This window comes from Hoplias malabaricus, chromosome 1, assembly GCF_029633855.1.
Source record: "Hoplias malabaricus isolate fHopMal1 chromosome 1, fHopMal1.hap1, whole genome shotgun sequence".
NCBI classification, from domain to species: Eukaryota; Metazoa; Chordata; class Actinopteri; order Characiformes; family Erythrinidae; genus Hoplias; species Hoplias malabaricus.
This window is the reverse complement of record NC_089800.1, coordinates 89,891,167-89,916,270: the sequence shown is the minus strand read 5'-3', so window position 1 is coordinate 89,916,270 and position 25,104 is coordinate 89,891,167. Positions and strand designations below refer to the sequence as shown.

Sequence of the window (25,104 nt, the reverse complement as noted above, 5' to 3'; positions counted from 1 at the left end):
GCTGGTGAGGGATGATATTGTAACACGTCCTGCTTGTGTTTACCTGCGGTGCCTGTGTTTGTGGAGAGCTCTGACATGGAAGGGTTAAAGTATGAAAGGGTTAAAGTCAGTAAATGAGCAGCGAGTCTGTGTGGATGAGAGTTAACTCTTCTGTTTACTCCTCTATCTGCCGACCGCGGTCAGGTCCAGTGTTTTCTGGAAGACGAAGCCTTTAAACTCCACCTCTGGAAAGAGATGATTTCTTCTGTCCACCTTTCTCTCCATGTGCTGAGCAGAAGTAGCCAGGCGTTTCCCCCACACCTAACACACACACACACACACACACACACACACACACACACACACAGGGTAAACAACATGGTACACAACACTGTAAACAATAGAGTCAACAGCACAACAAACAACCTGGTAAATAAACAAGCGCAGGACACTGCCCACAGGACGCTGTCGGCTGGATGTTTTTGGTCGGTGGACTGTTCTCGGTCCAGACACTGAGGGGTTTAAAAACTCCAGCAGCACTGCTGTGTCTGATCCACTCTACACCAGCACAACACACACTAACACACCACCACCACGTCAGTGTCACTGCAGCGCTGAGAATGATCCACCACCACATCACACCTGCTCTGTGGGGGATAAACAGATGGACTAGTGTCCCCGTGTGTAACTGTGACTCTTCCTGACGGACTCACAGTTCTGGGTGTAAAGCCAATGTCGTGTTTATCAGAGGAGGCTGAGATGAAACTGTGAGGGTTCAGAGTGATGATGTTCTCCTTCAGGTCCTCTTTCTTCTCCACTGTGTTCTTCATCAGAGGAGGAACCACCTGCACAGAGAGAGAGGGTTTAACCGTGAGAGGACAGACAGTAAATAGATCTTATATATATACATACACGCATAGGGGTTGGACAGTGAAACTGAAAGACACCAGTCATTGTAGTGTGGGAGGACTCAGGGCTAAATTGGAGCAGCCTGGTGGACAATGTTCATTAACTGCACACTGCACCAGTAAGACCATGTGCATCCAATGGTTCAAACACTGTGTCCTGAAGGCGGTACCGTGTCTCAGGATGACAACGCACCAATACACACAGCGAGACTGGTGAAAGACTGGTTTGATGAACATGAAAGTGAAGGTGAACATCTCCCATGGCCTGCACAGTCACCAGATCTAAATATTATTGAGCCACTTTGGGGTGTTTTGGAGGAGCGAGTCAGGAAACGTTTTCCTCCACCAGCATCACGTAGAGACCTGGCCACTATCCTGCAAGAAGAATGGCTTCAAATCCCTCTGACCACTGTGCAGGACTTGTGTATGTCATTCCCAAGACCAACTGACGCTGTATCGGCCGCAAAAGGAGGCCCTACACCACACTAATACATTACTGTGGTCTAAAACCAGGTGTTTCACTTCCATTGTCCAACCCCTGTATTAAAGTATTGTTTATTCTGTTTCAGTAAATCATCTACGTGTCTTCCTCCATTCCTCATTCCTCACACCCCTTTATGACACTGAACTCGGGATGTTTAGGCTTAGTGTGTACGTCGTGTTGTGTTTGCTGTGGCTTCACTGCTGTGTCACTGTGTATTTCCCCCTGGGGATTAATAATGTAATCTAATCTGAACATCAGCACGTCGTCTGGGTCAGAGCCGACCTCCCTCTCTCTGACGCTGTGTTTCAGACGAGGTCCGTGTGCATTACATTAATCTTTTCACTGGTTAGTTTTACCTTCCGTGCCGAGGGAGCGGCTGGATTGGGAGATTTCCTACCGCCCTTACGCTTCGACAGACGGTCCAACTTCGTTTGGATTAAATCGATGATGCGTTTGTCTCCAAACTGCCGAGCAATGTCCAAACAGCTCTGCTCTACAGAGGAAGACGATTCAGAGTTACAGTGTGAACTCACACAGCCGACGTACTGCTGCAAGAGTCTGGTGACATTTTACTGAAAGGAAACTCTCTGGAGCAGCTGCACATGAGCCTGAAGTCACCACCCTCAATGTGGAGAACTGGATAGAGGGGTGTAGACCCCTGCACTGGGTCGTGGAGCATGAAAATGTATTCTCTGAAGAGATGGAGCTGGATTCCATCAGATCCTCACAGCAATGTTCCAGCATCAAATACATAAACCTTCCCAGAGGAGTAGAGCCTGACGTCACCATACTCAGAGCCAAACAGGGTTTTTTACCCCTCTAGTTCACACTTGGCACTGAGCGTGGTGACCGTAGGCTCATGTGCAGCTGCTCCAGAGTGTCCCGTGTGTGTGCTCGGTGTGTCGTTACGTTTGTTGTTCTGGGCTTGGACGTTAGCTCCATGCTGGATGAGGTAGTCCACACAGCTGACCCGGCCGCTCTCGATCGCCCTCATTAACGGAGTCGCTCCGTTCAGAGCCACAGAGTTCACCTTAGAACCAGAACGGACCAGCAGGTCCAACACATCCAGATGACCCGAGAAACAGGCATGGTGCAGAGGAGTCCAGTTAAACTGATCACACGCATTTACATCAGCCCTGTAATACACACACACACACACACACACACACACACACAGTAAGGTTGTTAGCACTACACACATTTTTAAACACAGAAACAATAGGACAAATGGTGGTTAACAAAACCTAAACCCTTCCCAAAACCCAACCTTAACCTGGCCCAAAACATAACACAAACCGCACCCTAAACCTGGCCCAAATCACAATCTAACCTCCACCCTAAACCTGGCCCAAAACCCAAACTAAACCCCACTTAAAACATGTCCCAAAACCCAGTCTTAACCCCACCCTAAACCTGGCCCAAAACACAACACAAACCTGACCCAGAACACATCTTAATCTGTGGTTGAAACCCAGCCTAACACCATCTATAACCTGGGCCATATGAATAAACAATATGGACTTCTGTGATATATTCTGTGTGCAAGAGGTTCTAGAAGAATAAGCTCTGTATAAAAGGTTCTAGATAACTAAACCCTTACCCAAGTCTGATGAGGAACTTGACCATCTGAAACCTGCCGGTGCTGCAGGCGGTCATCAGCGGTGTTTTGTAGAAGCGGTCTCTGACGTCCACGGGGACGTCCTGACTGAAGGCCAGGTACAGGGACTCGAAGTCGTCTGTCTTCACGCAGCTGCTGATGTTGGTGTAGATCCTCTCCGGCTCCTGCAGGTACCAGGCCGAGTCGTCCTGCACAGGGTGGACGGGAGGACGGTCCCTGCTGAAGCGCTTTGTGTCCGTGAACTGCTGGTAGCTTTCAATCATGAAGTTTGGCGGTCCTCCACCCTCTCTCCTGGACATCAGCTCTGGAGGAAGTGTGCAGATGGGCAGAGGGAAGACGTATTTACCCTTCCTCTTCCCTTTCCCACCCTTCTTTGTTTTGGGGGCGTAGGAGGAAAGAACGAAAGCTTTCTGTAGATACACCAGGCCTTTAAAGAAGTCGGAGAGGTTAACAACACCCTCCCGTTTCTTGTCGTGGTCCATTACGATCTTCTGAAGTCTCTCCTGATCCACTGGAGCATGGTGAGCTTGTAGAACAGACGCAAATGCATCCCTGGAGACGTTTTCCACAGGTTCCTTCATCTCAGCCTCAAAGGCTTTTCTCAGGGTTGTCTCGTGCTCACAGCTCCAGTCGTGGAGAGTGAGAGCCCATAGCTCATTCGGGTTCTCCGTTCCGTTCAAATTGCTGTGGAGCTTCTCCGCCTTCTTCAGCTCCTTCAGAGCAGCTTTGTGGCCTTTCTCTTTCGCAATCTGACGAGGAACCAGACCCTTCACGTTCTTTAACTTCGGGTTGCAACCTGGGATTAAACAGAAACACAGTACGGTTTCTTTAATTTGGACAAAAGAGGACCAAGGTCCCACACGTGTTCTGACCCAGGTCTGACCCATATCCCCTGTTGTCATGGCCCACTTAATTCAGAGAATGATGGCACTTAATATCACTTTTCCACCAATGAGGAACAGGAACGGTCCTCGATCGTGAAACTAATTAGGAACTGTTCGGTGCATTTTACCAACAAACCTGGATTTCAAGAACCAGAACATTCAGTTCTCATCTGGAACCAAAGAACAGTGGGTTCTTCAGCAGGAACCATGGGCTATAAGTGGACCACCACTTATATGAGCGCCACACGTCCAGATCTCACTGCTTGGGCCACTTTTGACTCCACTCCATTTTGCCACGCCCATCAAAGGTTGTGTCTTTGCCAGAAGTGGGTCAGATCGGTTGTGAAAAGGGGCGTACATTTAATTTCAATTTTGGGGACAGAATAAATCGTACAATTTCTAAAGAGCAATCCCTGAGTAATACCAAGAATGGCCTGTAGATGGCACACTACACATTGGAAATGTGGCTAATCTCACTCTTTCCAAGAACACATCTTGAGCTTTAAGTAAATGTATGAAAACAGAAGAAATATTTCAATGAAAAAAGTTGGTTAAAATTCACAGACATGGCAACCCTCGTGATGTTAGCGACGGTAGTGAAGCCAACCACCTCGAGGCAGATGAAGGGGAATGCAATCCTTCAAAAGCTAAAAACATATTTCTTGTGTCTATATAAGATTTTATAGTTATATTTACAATGATTACTGGGGGTGGGGGATAACACTCTGTTTTTCAAACAACAAACTCTCCACTCTGTTTTCATCAGGAAAGTGTTTTCGTTTCCTGAAAACTAACACAGAGAGGAAGAGGAGGAGCGTCTTCCCAAAGGCAATTCTGACTCTGAACCAGGTCTAACACCGACTCACACTTTACAGCACACACAGGACGGGTGACTGCTCTCTGCAGGTTACACAGTGAATAATGTGACAAATAAACTTTGATTTGATTTGAAGTGGCCCACGTCTGCCCCCTGTCTGTGAAACTCTGAACAGAACTTTGGAGCCACCAAACAGGACCATCTTTCAGGCTCTGGGTCTGTGGGAGTGCAGCCATGGGGCGGGGGGTAAAGGTTATTTATTAATAAGTCATATATATGTACTATACATTTACTGAAAACATAAGAGTCATTTGAACAGTTTTAAAGTTTGGGTCTAAACCCTGTGACACAGTGAAAACTCTAACTCTACCCACACTGTGTTAATGTCAGAACAACACTCACACTTTGCTCACACTCACCTCTCTGAGCCAGGAACCTGCAGCACTCTGTGAATCCTCCCGCAGCCGCAAAGTGGAGAGGGGTGTTTACATCTGAGTCTAGAACACTGAAATCAGCCGAATACGCAGAGAGCACCTGGATTACCTGAGCACACAGAGTGACACTGACTCAGAGTCTCACAAGGAGCTGTGGGTGTGACTGGATGTCCATATAAGGAGCTGTGGGTGTGGTGGATGTCCATATAAAGAGCTGTGAGTCTGAGCGCTTCCAAATGAGATCAGGTTTTTTTGTGTTCACTTTTGTGAGGGTAAATTTGGTTGGTTCATATGGACATATGTCCACAGCTCCTTATATGGACATTTAGCCACACCCACAACTCCTTATACGGGCATGAGGCTGAGTAGAGGGTAATGACAGGACTATTCCCACTGAAGTTTAAACCTATAACAGTGTCTGTGTTCGTGCCTCGAGGAATCCTCCCTGCGCCGCGAGGTGAAGGACGTGTGTTTTCTTCTTGTCAAATCTGTTTGGGTTTCCTCCTCTCCGCAGAATCTCCCTCACCAGCTTCACCCTCCCGAACCTCGCCGCCTCCATCAGAGCCGTACGACCAGAGCCCTGCGGGAGACACCACATAAACACACTGTAAACACAGAGTAAACACACAGTAAACACAAAGTAAACACACTGTAAACACACTGTAAACACAGAGTAAACACACTGTAAACACACAGTAAACACAGAGTAAACACACTGTAAACACACTGTAAACACAGAGTAAACACACTGTAAACACACTGTAAGCACAGAGTAAACACAGAGTAAACACACTGTAAACACAGAGTAAACACTGTAAACACAGAATAAAAAACACTGTAAACACAGAGTAAACACAGAATAAACACACTGCAAACACAGAGTAAACACACTGTAAACACAGAGTAAACACACTGCAAACACAGAGTAAACACACTGTAAACACAGTAAACACACAGTAAAACACAGAGTAAACACACTGCAAACACAGAGTAAACACACTGTAAACACAGAGTAAACACACTGCAAACACAGAGTAAACACACTGTAAACACAGTAAACACACAGTAAACACATAGTAAACACACTGTAAACACAGTAAACACACTGTAAACACAGAGTAAACACACTGTAAACACAGAGTAAACACACTGCAAACACAGAGTAAACACACTGTAAACACAGTAAACACACTGCAAACACAGAGTAAACACACTGTAAACACAGTAAACACACAGTAAAACACAGAGTAAACACACTGCAAACACAGAGTAAACACACTGTAAACACACAGTAAACACACTGTAAACACAGAGTAAACACACTGTAAACACAGAGTAAACACACTGCAAACACAGAGTAAACACACTGTAAACACAGTAAACACACAGTAAAACACAGAGTAAACACACTGCAAACACAGAGTAAACACACTGCAAACACAGAGTAAACACACTGTAAACACAGTAAACACACTGTAAACACAGTAAACACACTGTAAACACAGAATAAAAAACACTGTAAACACAGAGTAAACACACTGCAAACACAGAGTAAACACACTGTAAACACAGTAAACACACAGTAAACACAGAGTAAACACACTGCAAACACAGAGTAAACACACTGCAAACACAGAGTAAACATACTGTAAACACAGAGTAAACACACTGCAAACACAGAGTAAACACACTGTAAACACAGAGTAAACACACTGCAAACACAGAGTAAACACACTGCAAACACAGAGTAAACACACTGCAAACACAGAGTAAACACACTGTAAACACAGAATAAAAAACACTGTAAACACAGAGTAAACACACTGCAAACACAGAGTAAACATACAGTAAACACAGAGTAAACATACAGTAAACACAGAGTAAACATACAGTAAACACACTGTAAACACAGAGTAAACACAGAGTAAACACACTGTAAACACACCCATAACTCCTTACATGGGTCTGTATTAGTGCCCTATGTAGTGAGTAAAGTAGGGGGTAGGGAGTATTGAGCAGGGGGCCGTTTTGAACACGGCTCGGAGTGGACAGTGTTGAAAGTGAGAGACACACCTGGTCAGTGGCATTGGGGTCAGCTCCATTCTCCAGGAGACGGAGACACATGTCCTCACACTGACCCGCGTTCTCACAGGCCTTCAGCAGCACAGGGGTCCCCACACTGCACACACTGTTCACATCCGCTCCACAGCGCAGCGCCACCTGCAGGCAGCGAGCGTGCTTCACCGACGGGAAGATACTGTAATACAGCACACCTGTACACACACACACACACACTTAAATACACACACACAACAGAGCTTTGAATAAAGCCAGTGTAACTCTCCCCTACCCCTCCCCTGGTGGTCCAGTAGGTTGATGTCTGCGTGGTGCGTGGTGAGGAGCTCCAGCAGGGCGTAGTGTCCGAGCTGAGCGGCCCGCATGGCGGCGGTCCGGCCCCCCAGGTCCCGGACGTCCGGATGAGCCCCGAGGGCCAGGAGCCGCGGGGCCAAGTCCAGGGCGTTACACAGAGCCGTGATGTGAAGGGCCCCGAGCCCCTCGCTTGGCTCGGTCAGGTTAATGAGGCCCGGGACCCCCAGTCTGATCAGCTTCTCTATCTTATCCACAGCACCCTCCCTCACCAGCTGCAGCAGCTTAAACACCTGCAGCACCTCCATCCGGCCCTCAGCTACGGGGGACATTCCACCTCTAGGGAACATCTGGAGGAAAGAGATAGAGAGGAGGCAGGGTCAGAACATCTGCACACACCAGGGACAAAGACAAGATATTTAATACTGCAGCATCAGCTGTCACAGGTAGAAATCAGCCACAAGATTAAAAGCACTGTCCACTCTATAAGCTCCACTGACCAGTTCCCCCTGTCCCTCAGCGCTCAGGACCCCCACAGAACAGGTGTGATGTGGCTGGATGTTTTTGGTCGGTGGACTGTTCTCGGTCCAGACACTGAGGGGTTTAAAAACTCCAGCAGCACTGCTGTGTCTGATCCACTCTACACCAGCACAACACACACTAACACACCACCACCACGTCAGTGTCACTGCAGCGCTGAAAATGACCCACCACCACGTCACACCTGTGAGATGAGAGAGGAGACAGTGAGGGGACAGTGGAGCTGAGAGGGGGGACAGTGAGGGGACAGTGAAGCTGAGAGAGGGGACAGTGGAGCTGAGAGAGGGGACAGTGAGGGGACAGTGGAGCTGAGAGAGGGGACAGTGAGGGGACAGTGGAGCTGAGAGAGGGGACAGTGAGGGGACAGTGAAGCTGAGAGAAGAGACAGTGAGGGGACAGTGAAGCTGAGAGAAGAGACAGTGAGGGGACAGTGAAGCTGAGAGGGGGGACAGTGAGGGGACAGTGAAGCTGAGAGAAGAGACAGTGAGGGGACAGTGAAGCTGAGAGAAGAGACAGTGAGGGGACAGTGGAGCTGAGAGAAGAGACTGTGAGGGGACAGTGGAGCTGAGAGAGGGGACAGTGAGGGGACAGTGGAGCTGAGAGAGGAGACAGTGAGGGGACAGTCGAGCTGAGAGAGGAGAGACAGTGAGGGGACAGTGAAGCTGAGAGGGGGGACAGTGAGGGGACAGTGAAGCTGAGAGAAAGGACAGTGAGGGGACAGTGAAGCTGAGAGAAGAGACAGTGAGGGGACAGTGAAGCTGAGAGAAAGGACAGTGAGGGGACAGTGGAGCTGAGAGAGGGGACAGTGAGGGGACAGTGGAGCTGAGAGGGGGGACAGTGAGGGGACAGTGGAGTTGAGAGAGGGGACAGTGAAGGGACAGTGGAGCTGAGAGAGGGGACAGTGAAGGGACAGTGGAGCTGAGAGAGGGGGCAGTGAGGGGACAGTGGAGCTGAGAGAGGGGACAGTGAGGGGACAGTGGAGCTGAGAGAGGGGACAGTGAGGGGACAGTGGAGCTGAGAGGGGGGACAGTGAGGGGACAGTGGAGTTGAGAGAGGGGACAGTGAAGGGACAGTGGAGCTGAGAGAGGGGACAGTGAAGGGACAGTGGAGCTGAGAGAGGGGGCAGTGAGGGGACAGTGGAGCTGAGAGAGGGGACAGTGAGGGGACAGTGGAGCTGAGAGAGAGGACAGTGAGGGGACAGTGGAGTTGAGAGAGGGGACAGTGAAGGGACAGTGGAGCTGAGAGAGGGGACAGTGAAGGGACAGTGGAGCTGAGAGAGGGGACAGTGAGGGGACAGTGGAGCTGAGAGAGGGGACAGTGAGGGGACAGTGGAGCTGAGAGAGGGGACAGTGAAGGGACAGTGGAGCTGAGAGAGGGGACAGTGAGGGGACAGTGAAGCTGAGAGGGGGGACAGTGAAGGGACAGTGGAGCTGAGAGAGGGGACAGTGAGGGGACAGTGGAGCTGAGAGAGGGGGACAGTCAGGGGACAGTGGAGCTGAGAGAGGGGACAGTGTGTGGAGAAACAAGGTGGTGATTGTAATGTTATGGCTGAGAAGTTCACATGTGCAGCTGTACACTCCTCCTCAGGCTGTTCTCTGAGGGTCAGAGTGGGTCAGGCTCGGGTCGGGGGGATGGTACTCACCCTCTGGGATCAGTCGCTCAGATCCCGGTCCGGTTCCTGATGGAAGCTCTGTTCTGTAGTTTTCTGTAGTTGTTGCTCATGCAGAGGCCAGGAGTTTGTTTCTCATCATCTCCCAGCGACACACAACTGGAGTAAAGACGCACAGCCTGCCGAACTGGTCTGAGCCCGTTACCATGGCGACACACACTCCGCATTGTGACCACACAGTGCTGCTCAGGTTCATCTGTCAATAACGCATCACAATAGAATCTATACACAACACTCCTCACTCACTCACTCACTCACTCTTCACTCACTCACTCACTCACTCTTCACTCACTCACTCACTCACTCACTCACCCTTCACTCACTCACTCACTCACTCTTCACTCACTCACTCACTCACCCTTCACTCACTCACTCACTCACTCACTCACTCACTCACTCACACTGAACACAGAGCTGGATGTTTGTGTTGATTCACTCAGTTAAAACACGTAGCATTTATTGCTATTATTTACATGTAGCATTATTTCTGCAGAGTACACATCTAATAAACATAATCAAATAAACTGATTTACAGACGTTTCTGGAAAAGTTAGACTTTTTGGTGCAACTTTCAACAACATTTTCAAGACTTTTAATTAAATATATCTCTTCATTCATTCATTTCCTGTAACAAATACATGGATGTGTATTGTTTACTTTAAAAATATCAGCTGAGTTTTAATTATAGCTTAGAATAAATGATAGAATTTTCTAATTTTATATTATATTATATTATATTTTATTATATTATATTTTATTATATTATATTATATTTTATTATATTATATTATATTATATTATATTTTATTATATTATATTATATTATATTTTATTATATTTTATTATATTATATTATATTATATTATATTTTATTATATTATATTATATTATATTATATTATATTATATTATATTTTATTATATTATATTTTATTATATTTTATTATATTATATTATATTATATTATATTATATTATATTATATTATATTATATTATATTATATTTTATTATATTATATTATATTATATTATATCAGAGCTGGAGCACCGCAGACTCAGGGCCACACTACATTTGTTTTATTTAAACACGGGTCATTCCACAACTGGGGGGTCCTTTAGACATCAGTAATCTACAAAAACGGACTTTTCTTTTGTAGTTTTTGTAGAAATGTCCTCTGTTTGTGAAAAGACCCACGGGCACGTGCTAATGAGCTGCTGTTTCCTCTGGAGCGGTGATTGTGCGCCCTCTTCCGGTCATTAATGCCACAACATAAACACACTCGGCACAGATAAGGCTCGGTACAGCTCGGCAAAGCTCGGGAAGCTCGGTGAAACTCGATAAACTCGGTACACATGGGTAGGCTCTGTAAATTTCGGCAGACATTAGGTAAAGCTAAGAAAACCTCGATTAAAGCTCGGGAAAGCTCGATAAAGCTCTGACCGTTACTGTCGGTTATAGCTCGGTGACGCTCGGTAAAGCTCGTTGTAGCTCGATAAAACTCGGCATATGTCGGCAACTCTCGGTAAACCTCGGTGAAGCTAGGAAGCCGAGTCTTGTTTCTGTTTGCTGTGTCTCGGTGTAAAGCTGCAGAAGTTTGAGTTTTAACGCTTTTAACCTTTGACCCCGAGTCCAGAGTCCAGCAGAACCGAGCTGGACATGGAGCGGACGGACAAAAAAATCCTCTGCATCGGACTCGTGTGTCTGGACATCATTAATGTGGTGGAGAAATACCCCGAGGAGGACACTGACAGCAGGTTTAACCTGGAAACTCTCTTTATTAGCGTTTTATTAGCCACCGTGTGACAGGAGTGTGTTAAAGGAGCAGGTGTAATACACACTCTCTCTGTGGCAGTGTTAATGTTAGTGCATTTACCGCAGTCTGTGTGAAGGAGTGAATGTGATCAATAAATAACTGATTGGAGACAGGAGGGTGTAAACGCACTGAAGATTCGGGGTTTATGACGTGTGAGTTCAAATATGAATATTTATAAACACATGAATGTGTGGCTTTAACAGTGGGAACCAATGAGAGAGAGAGAGAGAGAGAGAGAGAGAGAGAGAGAGAGAGAGACTGCTATAAGCTCTGTTTGTGAATGCTGTAGTGTGGGTGATTAAAATTATTCAGACTTTACAGGCTCTAGCTGCAGCGTTATTAATATCAGGGTTAATGTTCACATGAATATGAATGTGTTAATTCCTATAAGTGCTCTATGTGTGTGGGGTGAATGTGATCAATAAAGCTGATGGGAGGTGTGTGTGTGTGAATGCAGTGATGATTCTGGCTTTGTACTGCAGCCCTGTCAGTGAACGTGTGTAAATGTGTGTTAATGTCAGGACTCTTGGTGTGGTGTGCGGTGGTTACCCGAGCAGGGAATCAAACCCCATTCTTCCGGGTCAGAAGGTGGCAGTGTGACTCACTACATGATCTCAGCCACCGGCGTGCTGAGGACAGTCTGATATCTGTAGTGTGTTGAGGTTGTCAGGATTCAGCCTGCTGCGTTCTGATTGGCTGTTCAGAGTTCTCTGTGTTGTACTTTGTCATACCATAATAGTAGCCTGTGAGTGGTCACACAGACACTGCCTACATACTTTCCTTAGAGTATTTGTTTACAGACTCTCCACAGACACTGGCCTTACAGACACTCCTTGCAATCTCCTTTTAGACTAATGACTCGCCCCCTACACTCTCTCTACAGACTCCCCAGTGATTCCCCTTACAGATTCTCTCTACAGACTGTCATTACACATTCTCTTTATACCCTCGCTAAAGACTCCCCCTACAGACTCCTACAGTCTCTCCCAAATCTACTGAGTCCCTGTTAGTGTTAGTTTGAGAACTTGTATTGTTGTTGTTGTTGATGCTGGTGTTGGTGTTAATGGTGTGTTAATGGTAATGTGTTATTGTATTGTTGCAGATGTTTATCTCAGAGATGGCAGAGAGGAGGGAATGCCTCAAACTCCTGTACTGTTCTCTCCCTGCTGGGGGCGCCATGTGCTTTCATGGGCTCTTTAGCTCCCGGACCTGTAGCTGAGTAAGTTTAAATGTTTTAAATAAACTGTAATCCTTTGAATTCTTGGCATACATTTTATCTGAAAGTCCTTTCAAGTAAATCATACTTTTATTTTGGTCTTGATTAAAGCCCTTAAATGAATTTTATACTTTGCAAAACTGTGTAAAAATTAGGGGTGTCAAAGGTTTAAACAGTGATTTGCTATTAATCACATCATTTCGTGAAATTAATTGTGATTAAAAGTAGTTTTAGTTTCAATGTCCTTTTTTAAAATCACTCCTACATACAGTTACAGCACCGAAATACTGACACACACCAGCTACAGCCGTTTACTCCTACATACAGTTACAGCATCGAAATACTGACACGCCAGCTACAGCCGTTTACTCCTACATACAGTTACAGCACCGAAATACTGACACGCCAGCTACAGCCGTTTACTTCTACATAGAGTTACAGCACCGAAATACTGACACACACCAGCTACAGCCATTTACTCCTACATACAGTTACAGCACCGAAATACTGACACACACCAGCTACAGCCGTTTACTCCTACATACAGTTACAGCACCGAAATACTGACACACACCAGTTACAGCCGTTTACTCCTACATACAGTTACAGCACCGAAATACTGATACACACCAGCTACAGCCGTTTACTCCTACATACAGTTACAGCACCGAAATACTGACACACACCAGCTACAGCCGTTTACTCCTACATACAGTTACAGCACCGAAATACTGACACACACCAGCTACAGCCGTTTACTCCTACATTCAGTTACAGCATCGAAATACTGACACGCCAGCTACAGCCGTTTACTCCTACATACAGTTACAGCACCGAAATACTGACACACATCAGCTACAGCCTTTTACTCCTACATACAGTTACAGCACCGAAATACTGACTCACACCAGCTACAGCCGTTTACTCCTACATACAGTTACAGCATCGAAATACTGACACGCCAGCTACAGCCGTTTACTCCTACATACAGTTACAGCATCGAAATACTGACACGCCAGCTACAGCCGTTTACTCCTACATACAGTTACAGCACCGAAATACTGACACACATCAGCTACAGCCGTTTACTCCTACATACAGTTACAGCACCGAAATACTGACTCACACCAGCTACAGCCGTTTACTCCTACATACAGTTACAGCACCGAAATACTGACACACACCAGCTACAGCCGTTTACTCCTACATACAGTTACAGCACCGAAATACTGACACACACCAGCTACAGTCGTTTACTCCTACATACAGTTACAGCACCGAAATATTGACACACACCAGCTACAGCCGTTTACTCCTACATACAGTTACAGCACCGAAATACTGACACACACCAGCTACAGTCGTTTACTCCTACATACAGTTACAGCACCGAAATACTGACACACACCAGCTACAGTCGTTTACTCCTACATTCAGTTACAGCATCGAAATACTGACACATACCAGCTACAGCCGTTTACTCCTACATACAGTTACAGCATCGAAATACTGACACGCCAGCTACAGCCGTTTACTCCTACATACAGTTACAGCACCGAAATACTGACACACATCAGCTACAGCCGTTTACTCCTACATACAGTTACAGCACCGAAATACTGACTCACACCATCTACAGCCGTTTACTCCTACATACAGTTACAGCACCGAAATACTGACTCACACCATCTACAGCCGTTTACTCCTACATACAGTTACAGCACCGAAATACTGACACACACCAGCTACAGTCGTTTACTCCTACATACAGTTACAGCACCGAAATACTGACACACACCTGTGGATGCTGCCAGTTAGTGAGTTTAAGTCAAACATCTGCAAAAAGAAACATTTTCACTTATTTTACTTTATAAACAACAGGATAAATGTCTCAACCGGACAGGTTTACATTTTATTACTTATTTCTACAAAGTGCTGTGCTCCTTGTGTTCGGCGAAACTCACCCATTATCTTTATTTACATTCATTCAGTGGAGTCTCTGGCCTCTTGCTCACACCCTGTTATGCCTTGTACACCAACGATGGTTGACGCCCCCTGGTGGAGTGTCTCTGGTAGCAGTTTGACTTCAGTTAGACTACAACTATGAGGAAAAAGTCTAGATAAAATGCATAAACATCGTTAAAAGCATAAGTGACATTAAAGGTTTATTGCGTTAACTTTGACACCCCTAGTAAATACGTCGTATTTATTCATTTTTATAAAGGCACTGATATGTGAATAGTTTATATTTATCACATTTATTGATACTGATATATCGCCTGGATTATAATAACAGAAAAATATAACTTTTATAAAAAAATGAAAAGGAATAAAGTGTAGCTACAGCGCAGGGCCCATGTCTTTGTTTAGATCCACTGCTGATTCTCTGTGTGACATTTCTAATAAATATGAGCTTCATTTCAGGACCTTGATCCTCTGGGATTAAACCTCAAGGTTAAATATTATCCTCTGAGCAACCACTAACTATTAACATTTATCAGAGTGTGCTCTAGAGGCCTACTGCTGTTACAGCTTCTCCGTGACACAACCTTTACGTTTATTCAGTGATTATACTCTTACGATAATCCCTGATCTTCCTGAGTCTGATAATCAATAAATAATCAATAATCTGATAACTCCTCCTGTTTAATGTGCTCTTGTTCTCTGAACCGTGTTGAACATGAGACGGTGATGATCGTGATCCTCTCTGCTGCAGCTGTGTGTGTGTGTGTGTGTGTTTATGTGTGTGTGTGTGTGGGTGTGTGTAGCTTCTTACTGAATGATTTTAAAGTGTGTGAGGTTGACGTTTCTTTGGTGTTGGAGCGCTCTCAGTGCTCTGTTCCAGTGTCTGTCGTCATCAGCAGCGAGACCACGGGCAGCCGCACCATCCTCCACAGCAACAGGTTTGTACGTGTGTTTGTGTGTGTGTGTGTGTGTGTGTGTGTGTGTGAGAGAGATCTAAGGGGAATGTGTTTGTTGTTGTTGTCATATTAACTTTCTACCCTCTATATTTTCTAATGGGCGGGGCTAAGATGCTGTAGGCTGAATGGGCGGGGCTAAGATGCTGTATGCTGAATGGGCGTGGCTAAGATGCTATATGCTGAATGGGCGAGGCTAAGATGCTGTATGCTGAATGGGCGGGGCTAAGATGCTGTAGGCTGAATGGGCGGGACTTAGGCTTATGGCTAATGGTGAATGAACCAATGTAAATGACCCAAAATTGGACTAAAATAAAGAAATGAGGTCAGAGGTTTTTACGACAGCAGCAACATGCAGAGTGTGTGTTTAACCAAGTCTTCTCTTTTCTGCACTGTTTCTCTGTGAGCACTAGGTGGCGCTGTGGGGACCAACTACTTTCATAGATGTTTGGTTTGAGTTTATAAAGCGTCTCTTTTCTCGACTGTGGCTCAGGAGTTTACCGTCTGGATAATTTTAGCTGTGTGTGTGTGTGTGTGTGTGTGTGTGTGTCAGTTTCATTGTGGGGGATTTCGAGGGCCGTGGGGTGGACGTCTCGAGCATCTCGTTTCAGTCTCATGGCGAGACGCCGTGTGCCTGCTGCGTGGTCTGCCTCGGCACAGGCTCTCGAACCGTCCTCCTCTCAGACACGTAAGACCAGAACCCGGTTCTCCATCCTCCAGAACCTCCTGATCATCAGCTTCATCACGGGATCGACAGTCCACTGCAGGGGCCTGAACATGTCGTATTAAGTCTGATCAGCTCATCGGTTTATCACAGAAACACTTCTGACAGAGGGCTGCTTTAAAGTCTCGCGTGTGTGGATCCTGTGGAAGCAGCAGTGATCCAAGAACAACGTTTTAATCCTTTAACACATTTAACTCCATTAACTCTGCTACAGACGTCTGCACAAACAGCCCTCCACATCACTTCAGTGGGAATGGGTGGAGCTAAAGCACTGTAATTATAAACGGGCGGGGCTAAACTGCTGTATGCTGAATGGGCGGGGCTAAAGCACTGTAGGATAAATGGGTGGGGCTAAAGTGCGGTAGGCTGAATGGGTGGGGCTAAAGCACTGTAATTATAAATGGGCGGGGCTAAACTGCTGTATGCTGAATGGGTGGGGCTAAAGCACTGTAGGATAAATGGGTGGGGCTAAAGTGCGGTAGGCTGAATGGGCGGGGCTAAACAGGTGAAATCTTTTTGCCTAGAAAATAATTCCTAGCAATAATTTCATGGTTTTGACATCACAACAATGATATGTTCACAACAGGCCTTTGCTTTCTGTTTTATTCAGATTTATCCAGTGACGCGGTGTCAGGGAGATTGTAAATGCTGAGACAGAAGCAGGGTCCTGAGGTGAACGTTGTGTTGTGTGTTTGGGAAATGTTTCTTTGTGGTGTTTAGTGTTTGGTTAAAGGCACGTGGCGTGGTGTCCTCAGGTTTTGGGGCAGAGCAAAAAACATGTGTGAGACATAAGTGAGACCATTAACCTATCTGTAGCAGACAATACACAAACAGAAACACACACATACACACACACACCTGGCCGCTGGTGTTGCTCCTAATAGCCTGGTTATTAAAGGTCCCTCTGCAGTGGTGCTGTATTAATTCAGGCTAATTTAGATTGAAAGTAGATGGCATTAATAAATAAATCACACTGACCTGCTCCTGACCCCCGCCGACCTGCTCCTGACCCCCGCCGACCTGCTCCTGACCCCCGCCGACCTGCTCCTGACCCCCTGACCTGCTCCTGACCCTCGCCGACCTGCTCCTGACCCCCGCCGACCTGCTCCTGACCCCCTGACCTGCTCCTGACCCCCGCCGACCTGCTCCTGACCCTCGCCGACCTGTTCCTGACCCCCTGACCTGCTCCTGACCCCCGCCGACCTGCTCCTGACCCCCGCCGACCTGCACCTGACCCTCGCCAACCTGCTCCTGACCCCCGCCGACCTACTCCTGACCTGCTCCTGAACCTCGCCGACCTGCTCCTGACCCCCGCCGACCTACTCCTGACCCCTCTGACCTGCTCCTGACCTCCGCCGACCTGCATGGTGTAATTTATCAGTTCATAATCAAACCGCAGCTAATTTCCCTGTGTTTCCAAATGTAATTAAAAAACTGAATTAATTACCATAATGGGTTTATAATAATTTGAACTGTTTGTTACATCGTCAAACACAAAACACAACTCAGTCTGACTCTGCTTTAAACCTGGGGGAGGTGATCTCTACAGCCCAGAGCTCTCACTGACTGTGCCTCCGGCTCCTTACTCTCTCTTCAGTAGCGTGTAATACAGTGAGGCACTCTTTAGTTCACTATGTAGCACTAAAAACACAAGAGAATTCAGACATTTCCACCATCTGTTGCTTAGTAACAAAGAAACATTGTCTGAGAGAGAACAGATTTCAGCGCCTGCTGCTGGAGGAACAGAGAAGTTGTAAATAAGTGAAATAAGACGGTTCTGCTCTGTTTAGAAGCACAGCTGGCGCTAACACACACTTGTGGTTTAACACACACCACAGCAGATGATTCTCCAGTGAAACTGAGGCTCAAATCACACACATTTAGAGATAAAGCCTCACAGCTGTGAGCACAGAGTCGAGTGAAGGCTCTTCCTCTATCTTTTAACCCAAACCCAGTCAGTGAGCTCCCACAGCACCCCCTCCCTGTGGCTCTTTTAAATGCCCATGAATGAAATCTGGCCTTGTACTTAGTGAGACACAGAACAGAAATTTGACACAACGCTATGGGTTTTCTCCGTTCTCGTTTTCTCAGTTTTTACTCAGTGCTCTTATTTCTCCGCGCTCGTTGTGTCTGTTTTGCTGAGTTTAACCTCGTCTTTGTGCTCTCACATAAACACGGGTCCAGCGCTGTGATTGGACAGACTCAGAGGAGGGGGCGGGGCCATTCTAAAGTCTCTGCACTTGACGTCAGAAGCGGAGCAGAATCAGAGCGGCTCGTTTTATCCTGTGTTTCTGACTCAGGCAGCGCACAGTAAACCGACTGGGGTCGTGTTTCACAGTGTGTGGGTTGGTGGACTTTAGATCTACACTTTAATGTGGACACACACTGAACCAGGGAGATATCTGTAGCTCAGTCTTTATGCAGCGTCAGTGTCAAAGTCTGTGTCTGATTCCTCTTATCTCCTCTCTGACCAATCAGAAACCTTCCTGATGTGAGTGTGGAGGATTTCTCAAAGCTGGACTTGAGTCAGTATCATTGGATCCACTGGGAGGTGAGAGTTGAATGTAAATATATATATACACTGTCATGTTTTACTGAGATAAACTTTAATGTTTAATGTACCTCATTGGAAGGCAAAGCACACCATGGTAGGTTTAATACTTTAAAACAGTACAGAGAAATTAATGAATTAATTCAGTCATTGTCTGTAACCTTTATCCACCTACCCGGAATCACTGGGCGCAAGGCAGGAACACACCCCGGAGGGGGCGCCAGTCCTTCACAGGGTGACACACACTCACACATTCACTCACACACACACACCTACAGACACTGCAGACGACCAGCACCAACTCTCCATCTGTAAAATCTCCAGCTGCAGCAGAGATCACGTTTGTTTTTATCCGACTCACGACGGCAGCTCGTAAAATGACGCCGTGGTCTTTTGAAGAGGTTCAAACGCTCCTCGGATCGGTGGCCGACGAAAGAATCCAGCGAGAGCTGGACGCTGCAACAAGGAAGGAACAAACTCTACTGATCTGTCTGAACTGATGACGGAGCTGTGTTCAGTCCCAAACAACAACAACACGCCGATACACCATGAGTACACACCGCTTAACGTTACCACCGCCGTTGTTGATACTCAAGCTTGTGTGAGAAACAGGAGCGACTATATTGGGTTTTATTTTGTGTGTGTCTGTGTGTGTGTGTGTGTGTGTGTGTTAAAGGGTCGTAATGCAGAGGACCAGGTGAAGATGATTGAGAAGGTGAAGGCCTACAACAGAAACGAGGAGAAAAACAACACTATCACCATCTCAGTAGAGATCGAGAAGACGAGAGAAACTCTGTATCAGCTCTTCCCTCACGGAGACGTGGTACGACTTCAGAAACTCACTCAGTGAGAATTAACCCACTTCATACTGAAAATAAACATTCACTCATTCATTCATTGTTTGTAACCCTTATCCAGTTCAGGGCGACGGTGGGTCACCAACCCTATCCCATGCAGACACAGGGAGAACACGCCACACTCCTCACAGACAGTCACCCGGAGGAAACCCACACAGACACAGAGAGAACACACCACACTCCTCACAGACAGTCACCCGGAGGAAACCCACGCAGACACAGAGAGAACACACCACACTCCTCACAGACAGTCACCCGGAGGAAACCCACGCAGACACAGGGAGAACACACCACACTCCTCACAGACAGTCACCCGGAGGAAACCCACGCAGACACAGAGAGAACACACCACACTCCTCACAGACAGTCACCCGGAGGAAACCCACGCAGACACAGGGAGAACACAAACCATTATTTTATGATACACACTGTGCCCTACGGAGGGTGTAGGGAGACATTTGTGATCACTCCCACTTTCAGACGAGGAGAACTACTTTATTAAACTTTAACCCTGACCAGAGGAATACTTTAGGTGACAGTCGCGATAAAACATTATCCTCCAAGAGTCTGTTCACTCTCAGAGCGTAGAGACAGTGGGGGTCTGATTATTTACCTGTAAACGGGGGGAAATGACTGAGACGGAGGAGTACGGGGCTTGTGTCTGTCATCTCTTACACACTACAACAACACAGCAGTGAAATAAGACAATGACTGAAGCTTGTGTGTGATCTGTGTGTGAATAACTCACTCAGATTCAGACAGAAGAGCAGAGAGACACATTAGAGTCTGATGCTCATAGATTTACATTAGATCCTATGGTGAAAATGCTAATGTGGCTAACAGAGAATAACTGTATTTTCTCCTCTTTATGCTCCACTGTGGGATCCTTTACCCCCCGACACAGAGGAGGTGGGGGTCTATGTGTGTGAGTGCTGTGAGACTCTCTCCAGCGCAGGGAGAGGAGCTGTGTATGAGATACATTTATCGGTCTTTCACTTCTGTTTACATTAGAGCTACACTCTCAAACAGACACATGCTCCCCAATATGGCCCCGCCCCCTCCAACACCAGCACACGACTGAAACACATAGATGAACAGGAGAATAAAAAAGGAATAAAACAAGCATACACCAAAGGGTCGGGCTTTGCAGCAGATAGTGGGCGTGGCTACCACTCAAAGGGGGTGTGGTTAGTACTCAGACAGGGGGCGTAGTCACCACTTTGGGCCAAACTTTGTGAGAGAATCAAACAGTTAAAAAGGACATTTCTCAGCGTGAGATCTCACAGAGTTTAGGTTTCTCACCGCCTTCCAGCCCTCAGACAGCTCTGCAGGAGAAACCCTTGTCCCTTAGTGATTAATACAGACACACTGGCTCTGGAGTGCCGTGATTTCAGCTTTATTTATTTCAATAATAAATAATATTTACGTTGAACTGTGCAGGTATTCGTCAGCAAAGACGTGGCGGTTCAGTTCGGGTTCCAGTCGGCTGCCAGCGCTCTGAAGGGTCTCTACAGCCGAGTGAGAGAGGGGTACGTCACAGTAACAAACCTTTATCAGAAACACCCCCCCTCACACTTCTACTGACACTCACTGGCCACTTTATCAGAAACACCCCCCCTCTACTGACGCTCACTGGCCACTTTATCAGAAACACCCCCCTCTACTGACACTCACTGGCCACTTTATCAGAAACACCCCCCCTCTACTGATGCTCACTGGCCACTTTATCAGAAACACCACCCCCCTCTACTGACACTCACTGGCCACTTTATCAGAAACACCCCCCTTCTACTGACGCTCACTGGCCACTTTATCAGAAACACCCCCCCCTCTACTGACGCTCACTGGCCACTTTATCAGAAACACCCCCCCTCTACTGACGCTCACTGGCCACTTTATCAGAAACACCCCCCTTCTACTGATGCTCACTGGCCACTTTATCAGAAACACCCCCCTCTACTGATGCTCACTGGCCACTTTATCAGAAACACCCCCCTCTACTGACACTCACTGGCCACTTTATCAGAAACACCCCCCCCTCTACTGACGCTCACTGGCTACTTTATCAGAAACACCCCCCCCCCCCTCTACTGACGCTCACTGGCCACTTTATCAGAAACACCCCCCCCTCTACTGACGCTCACTGGCCACTTTATCAGAAACACCCCCCCCCCCCCTCTACTGACGCTCACTGGCCACTTTATCAGAAACACCCCCCTTCTACTGACACTCACTGGCCACTTTATCAGAAACACCCCCCTCTACTGACGCTCACTGGCCACTTTATCAGAAACACCCCCCTCTACTGACACTCACTGGCCACTTTATCAGAAACACCCCCCCTCTACTGACGCTCACTGGCCACTTTATCAGAAACACCCCCCTCTACTGACACTCACTGGCCACTTTATCAGAAACACCCCCCCTCTACTGATGCTCACTGGCCACTTTATCAGAAACACCACCCCCCTCTACTGACACTCACTGGCCACTTTATCAGAAACACCCCCCTTCTACTGACGCTCACTGGCCACTTTATCAGAAACACCCCCCCCTCTACTGACGCTCACTGGCCACTTTATCAGAAACACCCCCCCTCTACTGACGCTCACTGGCCACTTTATCAGAAACACCCCCCTTCTACTGATGCTCACTGGCCACTTTATCAGAAACACCCCCCTCTACTGATGCTCACTGGCCACTTTATCAGAAACACCCCCCTCTACTGACACTCACTGGCCACTTTATCAGAAACACCCCCCCCTCTACTGACGCTCACTGGCTACTTTATCAGAAACACCCCCCCCCCCCCTCTACTGACGCTCACTGGCCACTTTATCAGAAACACCCCCCCCTCTACTGACGCTCACTGGCCACTTTATCAGAAACACCCCCCCCCCCCTCTACTGACGCTCACTGGCCACTTTATCAGAAACACCCCCCTTCTACTGACACTCACTGGCCACTTTATCAGAAACACCCCCCTCTACTGACGCTCACTGGCCACTTTATCAGAAACACCCCCCTCTACTGACACTCACTGGCCACTTTATCAGAAACACCCCCCCTCTACTGATGCTCACTGGCCACTTTATCAGAAACACCACCCCCCTCTACTGACACTCACTGGCCACTTTATCAGAAACACCCCCCTTCTACTGACGCTCACTGGCCACTTTATCAGAAACACCCCCCCCTCTACTGACGCTCACTGGCCACTTTATCAGAAACACCCCCCCTCTACTGATGCTCACTGGCCACTTTATCAGAAACACCCCCCTTCTACTGACGCTCACTGGCCACTTTATCAGAAACACCCCCCTTCTACTGATGCTCACTGGCCACTTTATCAGAAACACCCCCCTCTACTGACACTCACTGGCCACTTTATCAGAAACACCCCCCCCTCTACTGACGCTCACTGGCTACTTTATCAGAAACACCCCCCCCCCCCCTCTACTGACGCTCACTGGCCACTTTATCAGAAACACCCCCCTCTACTACATACCAGTGAGTGCTGCTCTGGGTAACATTGGCCACTAGATGGTGCTGTTGCTTTACTTGTGGTGTATTAAAGCTGTGGGGCTCAGCAGAGCTGATCATATTGTTACAGGCCTGTGTTCATATTAAACTGACTTGTTTATTATGAGTTTAAGAGTGGTGCTGATCTTTCAGGGCTGTCCTGGTGTGTGCCTGGGCAGAAAAGGGAGCAGATGCCATGGGTCCTGATGGAGTTGTGGTTCACTCTGATGCTTTTCCTCCTGAGAAACTTGTGGACACACTCGGAGCAGGGGACACTTTTAACGCCTCTGTCATCCTCACTCTGTCCAGAGGTAACTCCGTCCTCTCCGTCTCAAAGGCACTGCCTCGTCTGTTTATTTATTTGGTTTAATGTGTGTTTAACCTAAGGATCAGACAGAATTCAGGAAACACATCAATGTCAATGAACACACACACACACAAACACACACACACACACACACACAGTCAGCCACCTCTGCACCAGGGGGAGGTTTGTGTCTTACTCAAGGGCATTTTAGCCATGGATGTTGATGGAGGAGAAAGTGCTGTTCCTTTACTCACCCCTTGGACATTTTCTGCTTTTGATCCAGTGGCCTTTTGTTCTGAACTCTGCTGCCCGCCACACGACACGCTCCAAGATATTCATCGCATAAAGCAAAGCAACTACAAAGGACATGTAAACACTGGAAAGATTTGTTCCCAGCTGGAACCAAAGGATACTCCGTACTTCAGCAGGAATCGTGACGGCATCTGTGTGTGTGTGGAGATAAAGAAGCTCCAGAAAGAGCTCAGAGACTGAAGAGTCCTGGTCAGCGGAGCTGTGCGGTCCATTCACCAAAGGCCCGTTGTCTGCATTCTGATCTGATCTGAAACCTGCACAGAGTATGAGGAAGGGAAAATGGTGTGTGTGTGTGTGTGTGTGTGTGTGTGTGTGTGTGAGAGACCACGCTGTAAGCAGTGGATAAACCATGACTCTGGTGCTGTGCTGGTTCAAACAGACAGTAGCTCTGTTACAGGCCTCGGTTCCCATACAAACTGCAGCAGATGGTGGGGAGTGGGGACAGAACCAGAACAAAACAAGAACCAAGACACAAGGACAGAGACATGAGGGAGAGGGATAAACAAGTGGTAAATGATAAAGACGGACGAGGACAGAGCAGGGCAGGGCCATATCGCTTCATTATATCGAAGGATTGCACCTTTAATGTAGGACTTGGTCTTTGTGCTGTAGGGAAATTGTCAAGTGAAGGTATCAGTAAAATCTCTCTCTCTTTTACTCTCTCTCTTTCTCTCTCTCTCTTTCTCTTTCTCTCTCTCTCTCTCCTCTTTTCCACAGGGGGGACCCTACAGGAAGCGCTCACATTCGGTTGCCAGATTGCAGGGAAGAAGTGCGGTGTCCATGGATACGATGGGATTGTGCAGTGAAAGGGATGAGGCGGAGAAGAGTGGTGACGGAGAGTTGATCCAGAATCAGGACGGAGTGATGAACGGAGGAGTTCAATAAGGAAGCGTCAGCGTTGTGGAAGACTCCCGTTCCTGCTCTCTCGCTCAGACAGGGACCAGTAGCTGTAGATAATTCTGCACCAATCAGAAGAAGCCTGGACGGACGGATCAGGAAATGTGGGGGGGGGGGGGGGGGTGAATTTGATGATGACGGAGATGTTCTGTGATTCCGAGAGAGATGGAGATGTGATTATGAATCATTACTGAGACGGTACAGTTCTGTTCAGTGAAATGGAGTGAATGAGTGAATAAACAATAACACATTAGACTTGTTGCTAATTACTCTACACCAGACGCACA

The 25,104-nt window shown here is 47.2% G+C and overlaps 2 protein-coding genes across 4 annotated transcripts; one reads left to right on the top strand and one right to left on the bottom strand.

The window, feature by feature from the left end:
* Positions 1–125: 125 nt before the first annotated feature.
* Positions 126–9,787, bottom strand: ankef1b (ankyrin repeat and EF-hand domain containing 1b). Its single transcript, XM_066642838.1, has 10 exons — positions 9,674–9,787; positions 7,475–7,841; positions 7,198–7,397; positions 5,555–5,704; positions 5,110–5,233; positions 2,972–3,785; positions 2,281–2,507; positions 1,728–1,864; positions 693–824; positions 126–300 (listed from the first exon to the last, which is right to left on the bottom strand). Exons 2-10 carry the CDS (start codon positions 7,839–7,841, stop codon positions 163–165), a joined length of 2,289 nt encoding a protein of 762 aa, XP_066498935.1. The 5' UTR covers positions 9,674–9,787; the 3' UTR covers positions 126–162.
* Positions 9,788–11,043: 1,256 nt separating this feature from the next.
* On the top strand, positions 11,044–25,104 carry khk (ketohexokinase). Of its 3 annotated transcripts, none has more exons than XM_066675982.1 (8): positions 11,044–11,454; positions 12,616–12,732; positions 16,201–16,335; positions 18,850–18,922; positions 19,599–19,745; positions 21,220–21,308; positions 23,455–23,612; positions 24,638–25,104. In XM_066675982.1, the coding sequence occupies exons 1-8, from the start codon at positions 11,357–11,359 to the stop codon at positions 24,724–24,726; spliced, it is 906 nt and encodes a 301-aa protein (XP_066532079.1). In that variant the 5' UTR covers positions 11,044–11,356; the 3' UTR covers positions 24,727–25,104. The 3 variants fall into 3 exon arrangements, with proteins under 3 accessions (XP_066532079.1, XP_066532078.1, XP_066532080.1); XM_066675981.1 differs by lacking the exon at positions 16,201–16,335 and adding an exon at positions 15,498–15,632 and having other exon boundaries at positions 11,045–11,454; positions 24,638–25,103; XM_066675983.1 differs by lacking the exon at positions 16,201–16,335 and having other exon boundaries at positions 11,046–11,454; positions 24,638–25,102.